The sequence below is a fragment of the Xenopus laevis genome, chromosome 5S (genome assembly GCF_017654675.1).
Source record: "Xenopus laevis strain J_2021 chromosome 5S, Xenopus_laevis_v10.1, whole genome shotgun sequence".
Classification (NCBI taxonomy): domain Eukaryota; kingdom Metazoa; phylum Chordata; class Amphibia; order Anura; family Pipidae; genus Xenopus; species Xenopus laevis.
This window is the reverse complement of record NC_054380.1, coordinates 88,285,494-88,302,071: the sequence shown is the minus strand read 5'-3', so window position 1 is coordinate 88,302,071 and position 16,578 is coordinate 88,285,494. Positions and strand designations below refer to the sequence as shown.

The 16,578-nt window shown below is 40.6% G+C and overlaps 1 protein-coding gene across 1 annotated transcript in view; it reads left to right on the top strand.

Annotated features, from left to right (window-relative positions):
- ecel1.S (endothelin converting enzyme-like 1 S homeolog) overlaps nucleotides 1-12,400 on the top strand; it is a 54,745-nt gene extending 42,345 nt beyond the window's left edge. The window contains exons 12-18 of the mRNA XM_041564750.1: nucleotides 231-282; nucleotides 3,876-3,943; nucleotides 4,162-4,286; nucleotides 6,479-6,544; nucleotides 8,116-8,211; nucleotides 10,920-10,996; nucleotides 11,373-12,400. Of these exons, the coding sequence (XP_041420684.1) occupies nucleotides 231-282; nucleotides 3,876-3,943; nucleotides 4,162-4,286; nucleotides 6,479-6,544; nucleotides 8,116-8,211; nucleotides 10,920-10,996; nucleotides 11,373-11,472 (584 nt within the window). The 3' untranslated portion in view covers nucleotides 11,473-12,400. The remainder of the gene's footprint in view (nucleotides 1-230; nucleotides 283-3,875; nucleotides 3,944-4,161; nucleotides 4,287-6,478; nucleotides 6,545-8,115; nucleotides 8,212-10,919; nucleotides 10,997-11,372) is intronic.
- Nucleotides 12,401-16,578: the final 4,178 nt, after the last annotated feature.

Genomic DNA, 16,578 nt, shown 5'->3' with positions numbered 1-16,578 from the left:
TGTATTTTTATCAATATTTAAATTAAATTACAACATGGCATACAAATTCCTTTGATTGTGTTAATGGAAGAACAAATATATTCCCTTCGTGTGTGGAATAAATATTAATATAAATGTTAAATACAATATCTGGCCATTTCTGTAGAGGCTCTTATTCAAGATCATGTTGATATTAATAAATGTGGGGGCTGTTGTGTAACTTACTGTCATTCTCCTCCTCTCAATCACAGTGTTCCCAGCTGGCATCTTACAGCCTACACTCTATGATCCAGATTTCCCACAGTAAGTACTTCATTTTACCATGTTTGTCAATTTGTTTAGCATCATCATAAAATATATTATTGAAACTTCATGCTGGTTCTATGGTTGGCTGACCAACCATGGTTGTGGGTCTATTAGACTTGCAGATGTTCTCTTGGCACAGCATGACAACTGGCAGTAGGTACACTGTTACTAGGATATCCTGGTGCCAGTGGGTATAATCCTATTTATACAAGCGACTATCCAATAATATCTGATTGCAGGCAGACTGAATAAATAAATAATATCTGTTTGCATGCAATGACTTCAAATGAAGCATAGGGGCAAGGTGCAAAGTACAGAAGGCTTCATAAATGAGCCCCCATATATTACTTGCACTCTATCTACATCTAAGCCTTACTTGTTCTAGAACATCTTTATTTATAAATAAGAAACAACAAGCTATCATTCCCTGATGCAGTAGAAATACATTTATGCATGCAGTTGACATGCATTAGCGCAATGGGTCATGTGAATATAATGTGTAAAACCATTAGAATACAAATCCCTGCAGGGACATTTATATAACATAAACGGATCTCTATTCAAAATGAATGTCACCATACTATAAGAGGCCCCTATTTCATTTCATTTTCATATTCGTATAATTCATATACAGTCATATAATGCCACAGTCATATGAAAAAGTTTGGGAACCCCTCTCAGACTGCATAATCATTTATTCCACTTTCAACAAAAAAGATAACAATGGTATGTCTTTCATTTGCCAGGAAACATCTGAGTACTGGGGTGTTATCTGAACAAATATTTTTAGTGAAGCAGTATTCAGTTGTATGAAATGAAATCAAATGTGAAAAACTGGCTGTGCAAAAATTTGAGTACCCTTGTAATTTTGCTAATTTAAATGGATGTAACTGCTCAATACTGATTACTGGCCAAATTGGTTGGATTAGCTCGGTAAGCCTTGAACGTCATAGGCAGGTGTGTCCAATCATGAGAAGTTATTTAAAGTTCCAATTGCAAGTTGTGCTTCTGTTTCACTCTCCTCTGAAGAGTGACAGCATGGGATCGTCAAAGCAACTCTCTCAAAAGATCTGAAAACAAAGATTGTTCAGTATCATGGTTCAGGGGAAGGCTACAAAAAGCTATCTCAGAGGTTTAAACTGTCAGTTTTAACTGTAAGGAATGTAATCAGGAAACAGGCACAGTTGCTGTAAAACTCAGGTCTTGCAGGCCAAGAAAAATATAGGAGCGGCATATGCAGAGGATTGTGAGAATGGTTACAGACAACCCAAAGATCACCTCCAAAGACCTGCAAGAACATCTTGCTGCAGATGGTGTATCTGTACATCGTTCTACAATTCAGCGCAATTTGCACAAAGAACATCTGTATGGCAGGGTGATGAGAAAGAAGTCCTTTCTGTACTGACGCCACAAACAGCTTGTTGCTTGTTGTCATTTTGAAACAAAGTGCTTTGGACTGATGAGACAAAATTGGTGGAAGTTCCAACATACTGTGGGGCTGTGTGGCTAGTTCAGGGCCCTTGTTAAAGTTGAGGGTCGGATGAACTCAACCCAATATCAACAAATTCTTCAGGATAATGTTCAAGCATCAGTCACAAAGTTGAAGTTACGCAGGGGTTGGATATTCCAACAAGACAATGACCCTAAACACAATTCAAAATCTACAAAGGCATTTATACTTAGGGAGAAGTACAATATTCTGGAATGGCCGTCACAGTCTCCAGACTTGAATATCATGGAAAATCTATGGGATGATTTGAAGCAGGCTTTCCATGCTCGGCAGCCATCAAATTTAACTGAAGAGATTTTGTATTGACGAATGGTCAGAAATACCACCATCAAGAATCCAGACACTCATCAAATGATATAAGAGGTGTCTAGAGGCTGTTACATTTGCAAAAGGAGGCTCAACTAAGTATGGATGTAATATCTCTGTTGGGGTGCCCAAATTTATGCACCTGTCTAATTTTGTTATGATGCATATTGCATATTTTCTGTTAATCCAATAAACTTTATGTCACTGCTGAAATACTACTGTTTCCATAAGGCATGTTATATATTAAAAGGAAGTTGCTACATTGAAAGCTCAGCCAATGATAAACAAAACTCCAAAGAATTAAGAGGGTTCCCAAACTTTTTCATATGACTGTATATCAACCTTATATGTCTTCTACTCCTGTTAGTCAGGGCCGGAACTAGGGGTAGGCAGAGTAGACACGTGCCTAGGGTGCAAAACGTAAGGGGCACCAGGCACGTACCTTTCACTGCTGCCTACCTCAGTCCGGTCTGCAAAGTCCGGCTGGTTGTGCGAGCATTGATGGGGGTAATCTTGCTGGTAAGCGCTCATTTAAACACGGGCTGCGGAGGGGGCGACGGGGCCGCCCAGGTTTCTTGGGACTTGGCCCGGCCCTGCTGTTAGTGGCTTATGGTACAGTTCAAATTGATTTTGTTACATGCTGGGAAATATAGTGTAACTTACATTCTATATAGTTATTAATCATATACACCACCTCAGACATGGCATAACCCACCAGTCAACAGTTCATAGTATGTCTACAAATACAATAAAAATTTTAACAGTTTTTTTACGCTAACACCTCTTTTTTCTTTACACCAAAATTTGGCACTTGGCTGCACATATCCCAAACTCCATTATACTATTGTTTTTACGCAGTGACCACAACAATGTCTGGAATATCTTAGTCACTTTTTCCTACACCTTATGCCCCATATGTATTTCTGTTCCACTGAGATCTCTGGGAGCAGGAAGGAGTGTAGCACATACAAGCATTTGACTAAATACAGACACTACGTGGGACGCCATCCTGTGCCTGCGCAACAGTCCCTCCCTAGGAATTGAAGAAGTAGTGTAATTAACTTGCAAAGAAATTATGCAAATAACTTCAAGCAGTTAGACTGTATCGTGTGTATAATTGTTTATTTTAAAGCAATAACAATTAACGAGCGCATTAAGGATTCACACAGACCTGGCACAGATATTTATATCCGCAAGTGGGAGACCTCTACTGCGGGTTATAATTACCAGACCCCTTTCTCTTCCTCTGGGAATATTTCTGGCATAAATTAATTTAAAACAGGAATAAATGAGTCAAATGAATAAGGGGAATCCAAGATGGCATTTTTTAATATGACTATCAGAGAAAAGGGAACTTTAGGAATTTCCTTCTCCTTTAAGCCTAGTCTGGAAGGCATCAGGTACAAACTGTACCCTGAGTGCTCAGTTTAATCATCATACAACAGCGAACAATATTTGTGAACCTTAGATAGCGATAATAAAATTTAATGCTTGTTGAATATATTAAATATGTTTAGGTCCATATTTGATAAAAAGCAAATTTATTAACTAAATTACAAATCTGTGTCCCTATCAATGTTATTTTTTGCCCTGGAAGTAGCAAATACAGTGCCAAATACCTCCCAGTCTGCTCATACATGACACTATTTATTAATATATATAAATGTATAAAGTTAATAAAGTAGGTTAGTTGTTATTGTTGTTGCATGATCTAGTTTGTTGCTGTATTCACACTTTCTGACAGTGAAATCCTCGACTGGCTTTGTGTCTGCAGGTCTTTAAACTTTGGCGGCATTGGGACAATTATTGGACATGAGCTGACACATGGGTATGATGATTGGGGTAAGTATGTGTAATGTACAATGGCAACATGCAGATTTACTCATTACAACAATCCATCTTTTGTATTTTTACTTTATGTATAGTGTTATTTGCACTTAGCTTTTCTTTTGTACTTATTTGGAATACAGTGAACTTCCCATCTGTATAAATATTCCCCAACTGATAAAAGTGCCTTTATGGGAAACCGAGTTTGTGAAATATGTTTCCCCCAATGGCAGGAGGTCAGTACGACGCCAATGGAAATCCCATTCAGTGGTGGACTGAAGATTCCTATAGCAAATTTCTGAAGAAAGCAGAATGTATTGTGGATCTGTACGAGAACTTCACTGTTTATAACCAAAGGGTGAGGGTCTGTTTTTTCAAGAACCTGATGCTGAAGTTTTTATTTTTATTATTTTTCAAGCTGATTAGTTGCACTGGAACGTTTGCATCTTTTAAGTCCCGATGTGTATTTTATGTTAAAGCTATTTGTATAGAATCCGTGGCAGCTGAAATTGCTGTTGTACGAGATACCAATCATCTTCTAATTGATGTTGTGACATGCGTGTCATGTTGAGTATAATCTTGCATTCTGCTATTGAAATACTATATCTCTTATAACTCAGGGATTGTTATACACCTGTCACACTGGAAGGTTTCTGCAGTAGCTATATTTTCTGCAAATTGGTTAAAGTGGAAACTGAACAGTTTACAAATTAAACAGAAAATCACCTCCAGTTACTATGGGGTAGTGGTACCAATTTCTAGTAAAAGATAGATTCCTCCTTAAAGGAAACCTATACTCCCAAAATGAATACTAAGCCAACAGAAAGTTCATATCAAACTAAGTGGCATATTAAAGAATCTTACCAAACTGATATATTGATATCAGTAAATATTGCACTTTTACATTTTTTCCCCTTGACCCATCATTTCCCAATGGTTTTGGTGCTGCCTCAGAGATCACCTGACCAGAAATACTGCAACTCTGTCACAGGAAGAAGCGTGGAAGCAAAAGACAGAATTGTGCCCATTAATTGGCTCATGTGATCTAACATGTATGTGTGCCTTTGGTTTGTTTGTGTGCACCGTGAATCATATGATCCCAGGGGGCGGCCCTTAGTACTTAAAGGAACAGTTCAAAGTACAAATAAAAAATGGATAAATAGATTAGAAAATGTTTCTAATATAGTTAGCCAAATATGTAATGTATAATGGATGGAGTGACTGGATGTCTAACAGAACAGAACAGAACAAAACTTCCTGCTTTTCAACTTAGTTAGTCAGCGACTTCAAGGGGGCCACATGGGACAACTGTTCAGTGAGTTTGCAATTAAACCTCAGCATTCAGCTCAGATTCAAAAGCAAACAGTTATGACCCATATGTCCCCCCCCCTCAACTCTCTGATTGGTTACTGCCGGGTAACCGATCAGTGGAAACCAAGAGAGCTGAAAAGCAGGAAGTAATGTTCTGGCTATTACGTTAGACATCCAGTCACTCCAGCCTTTATACATTACATTTGCACAGCCTATCTATTTACCCAGTTTTTATTTTTACACCGAACAATTCCTTTAAAATTAACATTTTCTATTTAGGATTACCCAAAATGGTTTATTTACATGGAGCAGGGTTTTATATGTGAGCTGATTCGTGCAATATATTTGTATAGAGACCTACATTGTTCGGGGCTTAAGTTTTTCTTTTGCACCCTGGTATACAAAATCAGTGAGGAAAAGCAGCACGCTCTTTGCAAGCCTTTTTTTTTTTTATAATATGGTAATATATTTAGAATATGCACTCTGATATCCTCTATGAAGCCATGAACAAATTGTCCAATACACAACAATTAATAGACAAAAGGTTACATGTCTAATCACAGAATATTTTTCGGTTACCTACTACACTTCAACTGTAAAATACTGTCCTTCAGGGGCTATTACAGTCACAAATCTGGTGGATTGTGTCCCTGATCTACAAATATCTAGGCACAGAAAGTGAAATGTGTTTACACTTAATAGATGACCTGTCCTATGAGATTCCCCTATACAGAGGTGCCCAGAAGGACAACTAAGGACATAATTATCAGGGGCACGTTTAATATTAATATTCCCATATGATGATGTCTTTAGTAGAGGAAACCCCTTTAAGGGCCATGTATGACTGCAAGTGCAAATTCAGACACACTACAGTGTCCCCTGGAATCATCCTGCAATCTTGGTAGTGCCAGGGGAATGTTGGGTGGCATAAGGTGCTGGCTTGGACAAGACCTATAAAAAGATTTAATTGTGGGGCTCATTCATTTGTGGTTGCTCAGCTGATGGGAATATTTTAAAAACGATGTAAAAAAGAAGTCAGAAAAGTACACCAAATAAAATCCCACCTAGTTAAAACTCTCTGCAGTGATTAATTGGGAATGTGTAGTCGAGTGTAAAATTCGGAAATAAAAATTTGAGAAAGCAACTGTACTTACAACATAAAATGCTTTACCATGTTATATATTGTAGAAATAATGCTTCTCTTTATCCTCACTGAGAGAGGTTTTTTTTCTTTTTTAGGTAAATGGAAGAACTACTTTGGGAGAAAATATTGCAGACCTAGGTGGTCTTAAATTGGCATACCATGTGAGTGCAAATGCAGTAATCAGCCCTTCCCCAACAATATAAGTATTCAGCACATACCCACGTGTGTAATAAAAGGTTCCCTATGTGCAGTAACCCATAGTAACCAATAGGATGCTTTTAAAGTGGACCTGTCACCCAGACATAAAAAAACTGTATAGTAAAAGACATTTTCAAAAAATATGAAACCCAAATTCTTTTTTTCTTTGAAACATCCATACCTTTTATAAACTCATTTAAAAGTCTTAGCTATCAATCATATATTGTCTACCCCTCATCTATTCCTCAGGTTTAGAGGCAGGGCAGTCAATTACTTTCACTTTCCATTCAGTACTTTATAGATATCACCGCACTCCTTACATTACCCCTCCCTCCCACTCTATAATTGTGTAGGGTACAATGCATGGGCATCAGGTCCCCCATTCTGGCACATACACAAGATTTCAGGGTGATAAACAACTTGCCTTGTCACAAAATGGCACCTTCCTGTTTACTATAATTGGGAATTCCAAGACTAAAGGAAACAACATTTAAATAATAAATATAGTGTGAGCTCAACTAACATGATAGAAAAGAATTTGGAATTATTTCCTAGGGTGACAGGTCCCCTTTAAACAGATTACCTGCTGATTGGTTGGTTGCTATGTGTTACTGCACCTGCGCAAACGTTTATCATATAACCCCATTGGGTCAGGTACTAGTTGTTGTGCAATGTTTCTGAGCTTCATGCACTTCATTATGTGGCCATGTGTGCTGCTTTGTGAGTTATTTGTATGCATTTTAAGTAATGGAATTTGTCCTGCATTCCCCTCTTGTGGTGTTTTATGTGTCCCACTGCAGGGTCGGAGTGGGCAGGCGGGACACCGGGAAAAAACCCGGTGGGCCGCCCAAATCCGAAATTTGGAAGCTTCCTCCTGCCCTGAAAAACATTGCGCAAGTTTGCGATGTGGCGCAAGCTCCGCATGGGAGACCGGAGGGGGGCTCTGGGACCTGAACCCCCGGTGGGCCTCTGCCCCCCAGTCCCACCCTGTCCCACTGCAAGAAAATCCATGCGTTATCACAGGCCATTGTTTCCTATATGTCCTTACTGTGTCACATGGAAGTGCCAGAACAAACTAAATAAAAAGCAAAAGACATAGGAAAATATATAAGGAAGCTTACCGCTTTCCATATGGGGTCCGGGTGCTCATGCTCCAAACCCTCAGCAAGGGGGGAAAATACATGCAAGACACGAAAAAATAGAGCTGGCACTAATCCGGTACCCCAAAAATATGATCAAATCAAATAGAATCCAGGAATCACGAAGTATTAATAAAGTAGTCCAAAAAGTTTTATTGCATCTTGTATAAAAAATAAAAGCCTGACGCGTTTCGTGTCCACACAGGACACTTAATCATAGGCTATGGAAGTGCCAAACATGTAAAATGCAGCAAGTTGTGTACATAAGCCATATAGCACAATTCTAATATATAAGGACCATAATATGAGTTCTGCGTGTCCAGTATAATCTGTGTGATTAGTCTGTATCATGGCACATTGCTTCCTAACTGAGTACATTTTATGTATTTTCACAGGCTTATCAGAAATGGGTGAGGGATAATGGTCCTGAGCGGCCACTCCCCCGCCTGAAATACACTCATAATCAACTATTTTTCATTGCGTTTGCACAGGTGAGAATTTGATCTTGAGGGTCTGGATTGTGAAAGTTTAAGGAAACATTAAGTTGTTTTGTGCCTCTGCCTTGGTGCAAGTGACCAGCCTGTGAGCAAGACAGGGTCCATTTCTTTTCTGCTAACATATTTGAAGGACAAGTAGGCTTCATCTGCTTCTGTGGCCTGATCCTTTCCCATGGTTCCAGTTCCATTTCTTTGTAGTAAATCTTTACCCATCCCAAAGTATTTATTCTCTCAAAATTAAACAGTTGTTTAACTACAACTCCCACAGACTACTGGTCAACAAAAATAGGAATAATGGACACCAGGAGGTTCTTATGGTGAAATAAAAGAGTAACAATTTATTTGTTCAAGATAAACATCCACAGGGTTGTACTTACATCGGTACAGAGTCATTTGCAGAATATATATATATATATAGAATATATATATATATACACACCCCGCTCACACAGAGCTACAGAGGTAGATGCAGAATATATGTGCACACAACTCACACAGAGCTTCAGAGGTAGAGGCAGGTGCATTTTCCTGGGGATGTAGTCAAGGCAGTACAGCACCTCCAGGCAGAAATACCTCACACATGGTCTGGATCTCACCCAGTGGAGTGGTCAGGGAGGAGAATCTAAAGCCTGCACCCTATCCACTGTGGTCCCTTCACTGTAGGCAATCTACAGCCTGGGAAGCTATTCCCTGCTACACCTCCTTGTTTGGAGCACAAAGCTGCTCTCTCTCTCTCACCTCTCTGCCTTACTCTCCTAGAGAGTCTATAACATTATATTCCTGCCACTCACCAGCCTCATTCACGGGGTCCCTGGTCCCCAACTTATCTCTCTAGAGGTACTGGTCCCTCTAGAGCACATGGCTTTTCTGGGACTTGCTGTACTCAGCCTCCCCTGGGCACACCCAGCTGGATCAGCATCCAGAAGCCAAAGAGGAAGATCCACCCCTTCTCAGTCACTATACCAGAGTGTGACAGGACGTGGTCACAGCGCGTCCTGGGAAATAACTTGGGCATGCAAATTACATCTAGCTATTGGGCATCTGCCCAGCAACTAGGGAGACCAGGAAGTGTAGGGAATTAAAGCCATAGGGGCATATTAACCACATGGGTCCCTACAATGCCAAAATGTTTTTTTTAAATTGCTGGAGTAATACATTTTCAGCAATGTAACTATCCATTTTCAATTTATTAGCAGCAACTACATAAAAAAACTTCTGACCGATAACTTTGGATGAATTCTGTAATGCAAATTCCCATATAAAAGTGGAGGCTTTGCCAGAGCATGCAAAACGGTCATAAAATACAGTCAGGCTTTTGTAAAGTTGACATTCTCTTACTCAGGTTTCACTTTAAACTCCAGTCACTTTAAATTAAAGGGATCCTGTCATCGGAAAACATGTTTTTTTTTTCAAAACGCAATAGTGCTGCTCCAGCTGAATTCTGCACTGAAATCCATTTCTCAAAAGAGCAAACAGATTTTTTTTATATTCAATTTTGAAATCTGACATGGGGCTAGACATTTTGTCAATTTCCCAGCTGCCCCTGGTCATGTGACTTGTGCCTGCACTTTAGGAGAGAAATGCTTTCTGGCAGGCTGCTGTTTTTCCTTCTCAGGGTAAGGACACACTGGTCGATTTGTCGCCAACGTTTTTAAAAAGTAAATCGCGTCTTTTTTGAACAGATGATTCACAGCGACTATTGGCACAGAGCGATTTGTATCCCATTACTCTGTGCGGTACGTGCTCCACCCAAACCGGAAACGGTTTGTGCTTCCAGCTGTAACCTGGCGTCTTTACGTGCTTGCGTTCTTGCGTCATTGCGTTCGCATTGTAATTTGAATACAATTGCTGCTACTTATCTGTATGTGTGTGCGTGTCTAGGAGATTTCAGTGCTTTTCTAAGTACATGCTATTTCTGATAAATCGCTCGGAAAAGGGTCTCAGTACGTTTTGGAGCTACAGGCGATTCACAAACGCGCTGTGGGCACAGGAGCTGGCGTCTTTCATTTGGTTTTGTTCAGAGACAAAACGAGCGATATGTCGCCGCGATTTGCTTTTTAAAAACGTTGGCGACAAATCGTCCAGTGTGTCCTTACCCTCAATGTGACTGAATGTGTCTCAGTGGGACATGGGTTTTACTATTGAGTGTTGTTCTTAGATCTACCAGGCAGCTGTTATCTTGTGTTAGGGAGCTGCTATCTGGTTACCTTCCCATTGTTCTTTTGTTTGGCTGCTGGGGGGGGGAAAGGGAGGGGGTGATATCACTCCAACTTGCAGTAAAGAGTGATGGAAGTTTATCAGAGCAGGGGTGCTTCGCCAATGAGGCAAGTTGAGGCTGTCGCCTCAGGCGGCAGCGCCCCAGTAGGTACCAGGGGCAGCAAAAATGCTTCTTCTGGTACTTTAAGAGCAAATTTCCGGGGGAGGGGGGGGCAGCAGCAACTGCTGCTGCCTCAGGCGGCAGAGTTGCCAGGATCGCCCCATATCAGATTTCAAAATTGAATATAACAAAATCTGTTTGCTCTTTTGAGAAATGGATTTCAGTGCAGAATTCTGCTGGAGCAGCACTATTAACTGATTCATTTTGAAAACATTTTTTTTTCCAATGACAGTATCCCTTTAAGGACATTCATGGCGGCTCCTGAACAAGTGGCCTGAAGTTTTGTTCCAGTAACTGGTTAGTCTTTTGTCTCTTCTTTATACAGAACTGGTGTATAAAGCGCAGATCCCAGTCCATATACCTGCAGGTCCTGACAGATAAACATGCTCCTGAACATTACAGGTAACCTGGATTTTACAAACACAGAGTCCATTAAAGGGGAAGTGAACCTTTCTACTTTATTTATATAAAAAGAGTCTCTTTTTCCTGTGTAGCGTCTTTTTCTAATTTTTATGAACAGCCCTCTAAGGATGTATTTCTCACCAGTAGTCAGTAAAATAAAATGCTTGGAAATATCTCAGACAAGTGCATGGCAATCTATGTGGCTATGAGCACATTAGAGATAATTGGCTCAGAAGTAGGAGACAAATATAATGTACAATATGCATTATATTTATATGTAATTATTCCCACATTTGAGATCCAACAAATTAACCTCCATGCTCTTTCATTTCTATCCTTTGTGAATGTTAACATCTACCTTTTGCCTTTTTTCCAGGGTTATGGGCAGTGTGTCACAGTTTGAAGAGTTTGGGCGAGTATTTCACTGCCCTAGAAATTCTCCTATGAACCCAGTACACAAGTGCTCTGTGTGGTGATATTCTGTTGTATTTTGGAGGAAACCGTTTTCCTGCCGTTGGCAGCACCTCTCCCCACACAGCACTGTCAATGTTTGTGGATGCCTTAGGCAAAGAATGCTTGTGTGCCATTATCACCTTCTGCCAACTGGTTGCTGTGCCCTTGACATCCACAGAGGCATTACATTATCAGAGGAAAAGGAATTGTGCCCTTCAGTTCCCAGAAGTCGGGTCGCTGGGCATTTCAGATCTCCAGCAGTAGCAAGTCTGGGCCTTTCAGTTCCTGAGAGAACAAGGAATAGGGTCTTGTACCTCTCAGGACAGATGACTGAGAAGATCATCACCAGTGAACATTACTGGACTGGGCTGATCATCAGAGACAGATTAATGGGACCAGCGGGCCTGCTATATGCATGATATCCTCCAAATACAGCACTTACAGAAGGATTTTTGATACCCTCAAAGGATCGGTTGTCTGGCCCATGTCAGGTCCACAAAAGAACCAGGCATGGAGTGCCTCAAAACTCCAGAGTAGCAGTTGTGTCCTTCAGCGTCCTAAGGGCATGGCTGGATTCTCACACTATACTCAAACTATACCATTAGAGGATAGGGAAAAGGACTGTTTGCACCCATACGCAGAGAGGCTTTCAGGTAAACAATACAGAGAGAAATAAAACTATAGCTACAATACAATAGCTACAGATAATTGATATATGGAATTCAACGTTTTTGCCACATGAACATGTCATTCTAAGAAACTGCCAAATTGCTCCACACTGTAAAAGAAGTAAGTTGAACCATGTTACCAGTTCCACAGCATAAGAAACAATGTAAGGAGCAGGGTAGTGGAGCCCTCATACACTCAGCTTGAAACAGGTTACACATTTTGTAATATATCTGTGTTGTATCACAGTGTATATTGTACAGAAGAAAATAAACTAATTTTTGACATATGTGTACAGTGTATTCCAGACCGCAATGAAGTCAAATCACAGGCTGTACGTGCCTATCCTCAGCATTTTATGGGATTTTTTTCATTGTTGGAATATCATGCTTAACGATTATCAGAATAATTGCACCATATCACCCCACTAACCTTACAGCATGACCCTCACTTCTGTATAATATCATTCTTGCTGTCCTCACATTGCTATAGTGTGCTATTACAAAACTGAGGCCTACACTAGCTACAGTACCTCTAACTTTCTCCTCTTGGAGCTAGTTCTGTTTATCAGCTGGATTCTCTAATCATTTTCCCATGATGCATATTACATTCTTCAGCTGTTCCTCTCTAAACTCCACCCACAGAACCACAAGGTACTAAAACCTCTTCCTATGTGTTAGTCCACTCTAGAGGCCTCTGTAATTATAATTACAACTACTTACAATCTAATTTCTAAAATAATTCTATGCCTCTACCTAGTGGCCATAAATAGAAAGTATCTCAAAACAAAGGTAATGGAATTACCCTTGCCTACTGTCCTTTTCAAAGTTCCCTTGAGCACGCACAAATCTAGCCTTGAATTCAACTGTGCTTTCTGCTGGTCATAGATCAGAGAGCACATGATGTTTCCGACAGCCTCATCCTTTTCTGCTTTTTACAAAAAGGTATGGAAATGGGTCAGCATTTGTGGTCCACTGTGGTGGGAGATAGGCCTCTGGAAAGGGCCTAGGGTTTTGAAAAAGCTTTTGTTTTCCTTTCACTGCTCTCAATCTTCCATATTTTATTAGTATGCAGTACCTACCTGTAACTAGGTTTAGGAATATAGTGGAGATGCACTGGGTTCCAATACTTGGCCCACCTTTGGCACTTACCTAGCCTGTTCTGATGACTTAAATGCACATATTGATGCAAGGGAATCCTGGCATTACAGTATTGATGAAGTTGTAGTTCCACGGTTTTATTAGTGGGTTGCATGAATAACCACTACTAATTTTCTGCCGACTGAATAGGAAGCTAATGGTGTTATAAACAGTGCACACAGTCAGGGGCACTCCGCCAATGAGGCGAGTTGAGAAACTGCCGCTCCTGGTAACTTTTAAGAGGCGAATTTCCATTTTTTTTTTTAAGGTCACGTGAGGGACACCCATCTAAAGTTCCAGTCCAATGCATGTGTCGATAGGTTCCTTTAGTGTGTGTATATATATATATATATATATATATATATATATATATATATATATATATATATATATATATATATATTATTCATGGTAAAAATAAATGATGGAAATGAAATGGCTTTGATTTTCTGGTACTTTGGTTAAAGAAAAGGAAAACAGGCTGTTCTTATTGGAAATATATATTCATGCATACAATAGCAATTCACAAATTACCAAGATGTGATGTGGCCCAGCACACTGTCATTTTTTGATGCAGTTTTACTCACAGTCTTCTAAATCTATGTAAACTGATCACGCTTTCCACTGTGTGCCTCCGGCTGGGGGATGCCGTATTCAAGCACTTGGCTTCTCATAAAGTGGGACAGAGACTGGGTGAGTGCAAGAGGCAGTGGAGAATACACATGGCAAATACATCTGTGAGGTGTAAAGGGGAGGCTTGTACTTCAACATGTAGAATTGAATAATGGAATAAGCTAGAGGTTTACTGCCATGCAGGTGAACACAGTAACAGCTTTATCCACAGTCAGTAGCACAGCTTTTCCAGTTATGTGGTTCACACAATTGCCAGTAACAGTATGAACCAGTAGCAGCCGCAAGCCCATTTCCCTGATTCTCTTCTTTCAGATTAGGTGGCTCTATGGCTCTCAGATTTGGGCCCAGGATGAAGCACTAGTGTTAGATGTGAATATTTTGTGGCACAGGACATTTCATTTGCAGGGTGTTAACCCCCTTCCTTCCTCCCTCCTGGTTGGAGCCTCAGCTGCTCACCCAGCTTGCTTAGCTCAGTCTCTTTCCACAGATCTGGCCCCTCTCTGAGGCAGCTACCTATAGGCTCTCTAGCATCATCCACTCATCTTATTTCCATTAGCCAAAAAGGATGTGACCACTGCTCTCCCCCTTATTTAGACTACCTGGTAAAATCCCCTGCTGTGTGACACAGAGGAGAACCTGTTTTATCTGCCCAGCAGCACCATCTAGTGAATGGAAAAATAATAACATCTAATCAACCTAAAATATACTTGCCAAATTGCATCTACCTCTTCTTTACCCCTACCCCTTTTTGCACCAAAGTAAGGCATGTCAAACTCCTAAGAACAAAACACATTCACACTCATACTATGAATTTACACACACAAACAAATATGTATGTATCCTACTGTTGCTAAAACTTTCCATAGAATTCAGATAAGGGAAAGTACACTGACACAGGGCCCTGCTATGATTAAAAGTGTTTTGGTTAACAAGGGTAATGGCTTAATATTTTTGCACATTTTTAACCAGTACCCATGGGCGTCCACAGAAACTTTTCTAGGGGGGGAGGCAAGGAAGAAAACATATTACACAAATTACTTGTACCCACATTTTGGTTTCTACACAAACCTAACAACAGCTTTTCTATAAATATATAGAGTAGTAACTGTTACACATGTATAGTATTGCCATTCTATTAGTGACACAAACTCCTTGTTTGCCAGGACAACACTTGGTATTTTCTACTTTCTTAAAATGACTAACCAGACGTTTGTAGAATGTTTTTGCCTCTAGAGTTCTAGTTACAACTAGATACATACAGTGAAGCCTCCATTTTACATACCCTGGTATTTCCATATGTTATACAACTTTTTGCAGTCCCACCAATATTTAATGCATAATACATATCACTAACTTTACACCATTTTTCTGGTCCATTTTTTTTACATATGGCAACAGAATATCCTCTATTATGAAGTGTGTGTGATAGAGGGAGTTTGTGCGTGAGAGTGTGTAAGAGTGTGAGTGTGTGTGAGAGGGAATGTGTGTGTGTGAGAGTGTGTGAGTGTGAGAGGGAGTGTGTGTGGAAATATTATGCAACAAACAATTTGTTTTTCTCTCAGTCCTCATCAGAGGCGTAACTAAAGGGGGGCGGGCCCTGGCGCGGGACGTGCAGCTGGGCCCCACCCCCCTCCGTACGGCTGGAAACGGCCGCAGAACTGAGTGGTGCGCGAGCTGCTCGGGGGCCCTGAGGGGGTGCGGGCCCTGGCCCGCTCACACCCCCTGCTCCCCCGGTAGTTCCGCCACTGGTCCTCATTAGAGGAAGCACTCCATGCAAACACTGTCCTTGTCAGATTTAATTAGAAGGTGGATGCCTTCCTCTGCACCTGCTACTGTATTGTACATACAAAATATCTGCCGTTTCCAGAAACTGCTTCTGATGTAGGAGCCGTGTTATCTCTTGGAGAGGACAGGGGCATATTTATATTAAGGCACCCGGGGGCCTGTGCATAAGGCGGCAGGTTTTGGAAGGCGGCCCTCGGGTGCCTATAAATGTATTTTTTAAATTAAAAAAAAAAGCCCATGCCCATGTTTATGCTGCCATATTCCCTTCTCTTTCTCATCCTTTCACCGCAGTCCCTTACCTTACCATATTCCCCCCCTCCGATTCCCTTGATTCAATGTGGCGCATTGAACGTGGCAGCAAATCCGATCGCATTTAAAGGGGTCAGGTAGGAATTTTTCCCTCTAGTGAAGGAAATTCACTTTTCATAGGTTTTTTGCCTTCCTTGCGATCAAAAAGCGCAGTTTAATTATTAATAAAGCTGTGGATTACACAGATTAACCACAAAGTCATTGTGTGTATCTTTATTGTGGGTATTGGGCTAGGGATTTGACAGGAATAACATATAGAGGGGAGGGAGAGAAGTTAGAATAAGGCTCTTATAGAGCAGGAAATGTTCGCATTAGTTATGTTTCTCCTTGGTTCCTAACAATGAAACTGAAACAACATATAACTGCTGTGTCAGTCCTACTGTCCTCCATAGGACTTATAGGAACCTATGTAATACTGAGAGCCAATAAACATCCTTCCCAAATCTCACCCTAACTGGCCTTTGGACAACTCTTCCCTTTGGGCCTTTGGAAAAGGGCCGACCCCACAGTTTAGAAGAGCCCTGATGGTCTGTGTTGGTTTAAGGAAGCCATGGAAATTGAATATTTAGAGAGAATCAGCCTACTTCGAATCGTACG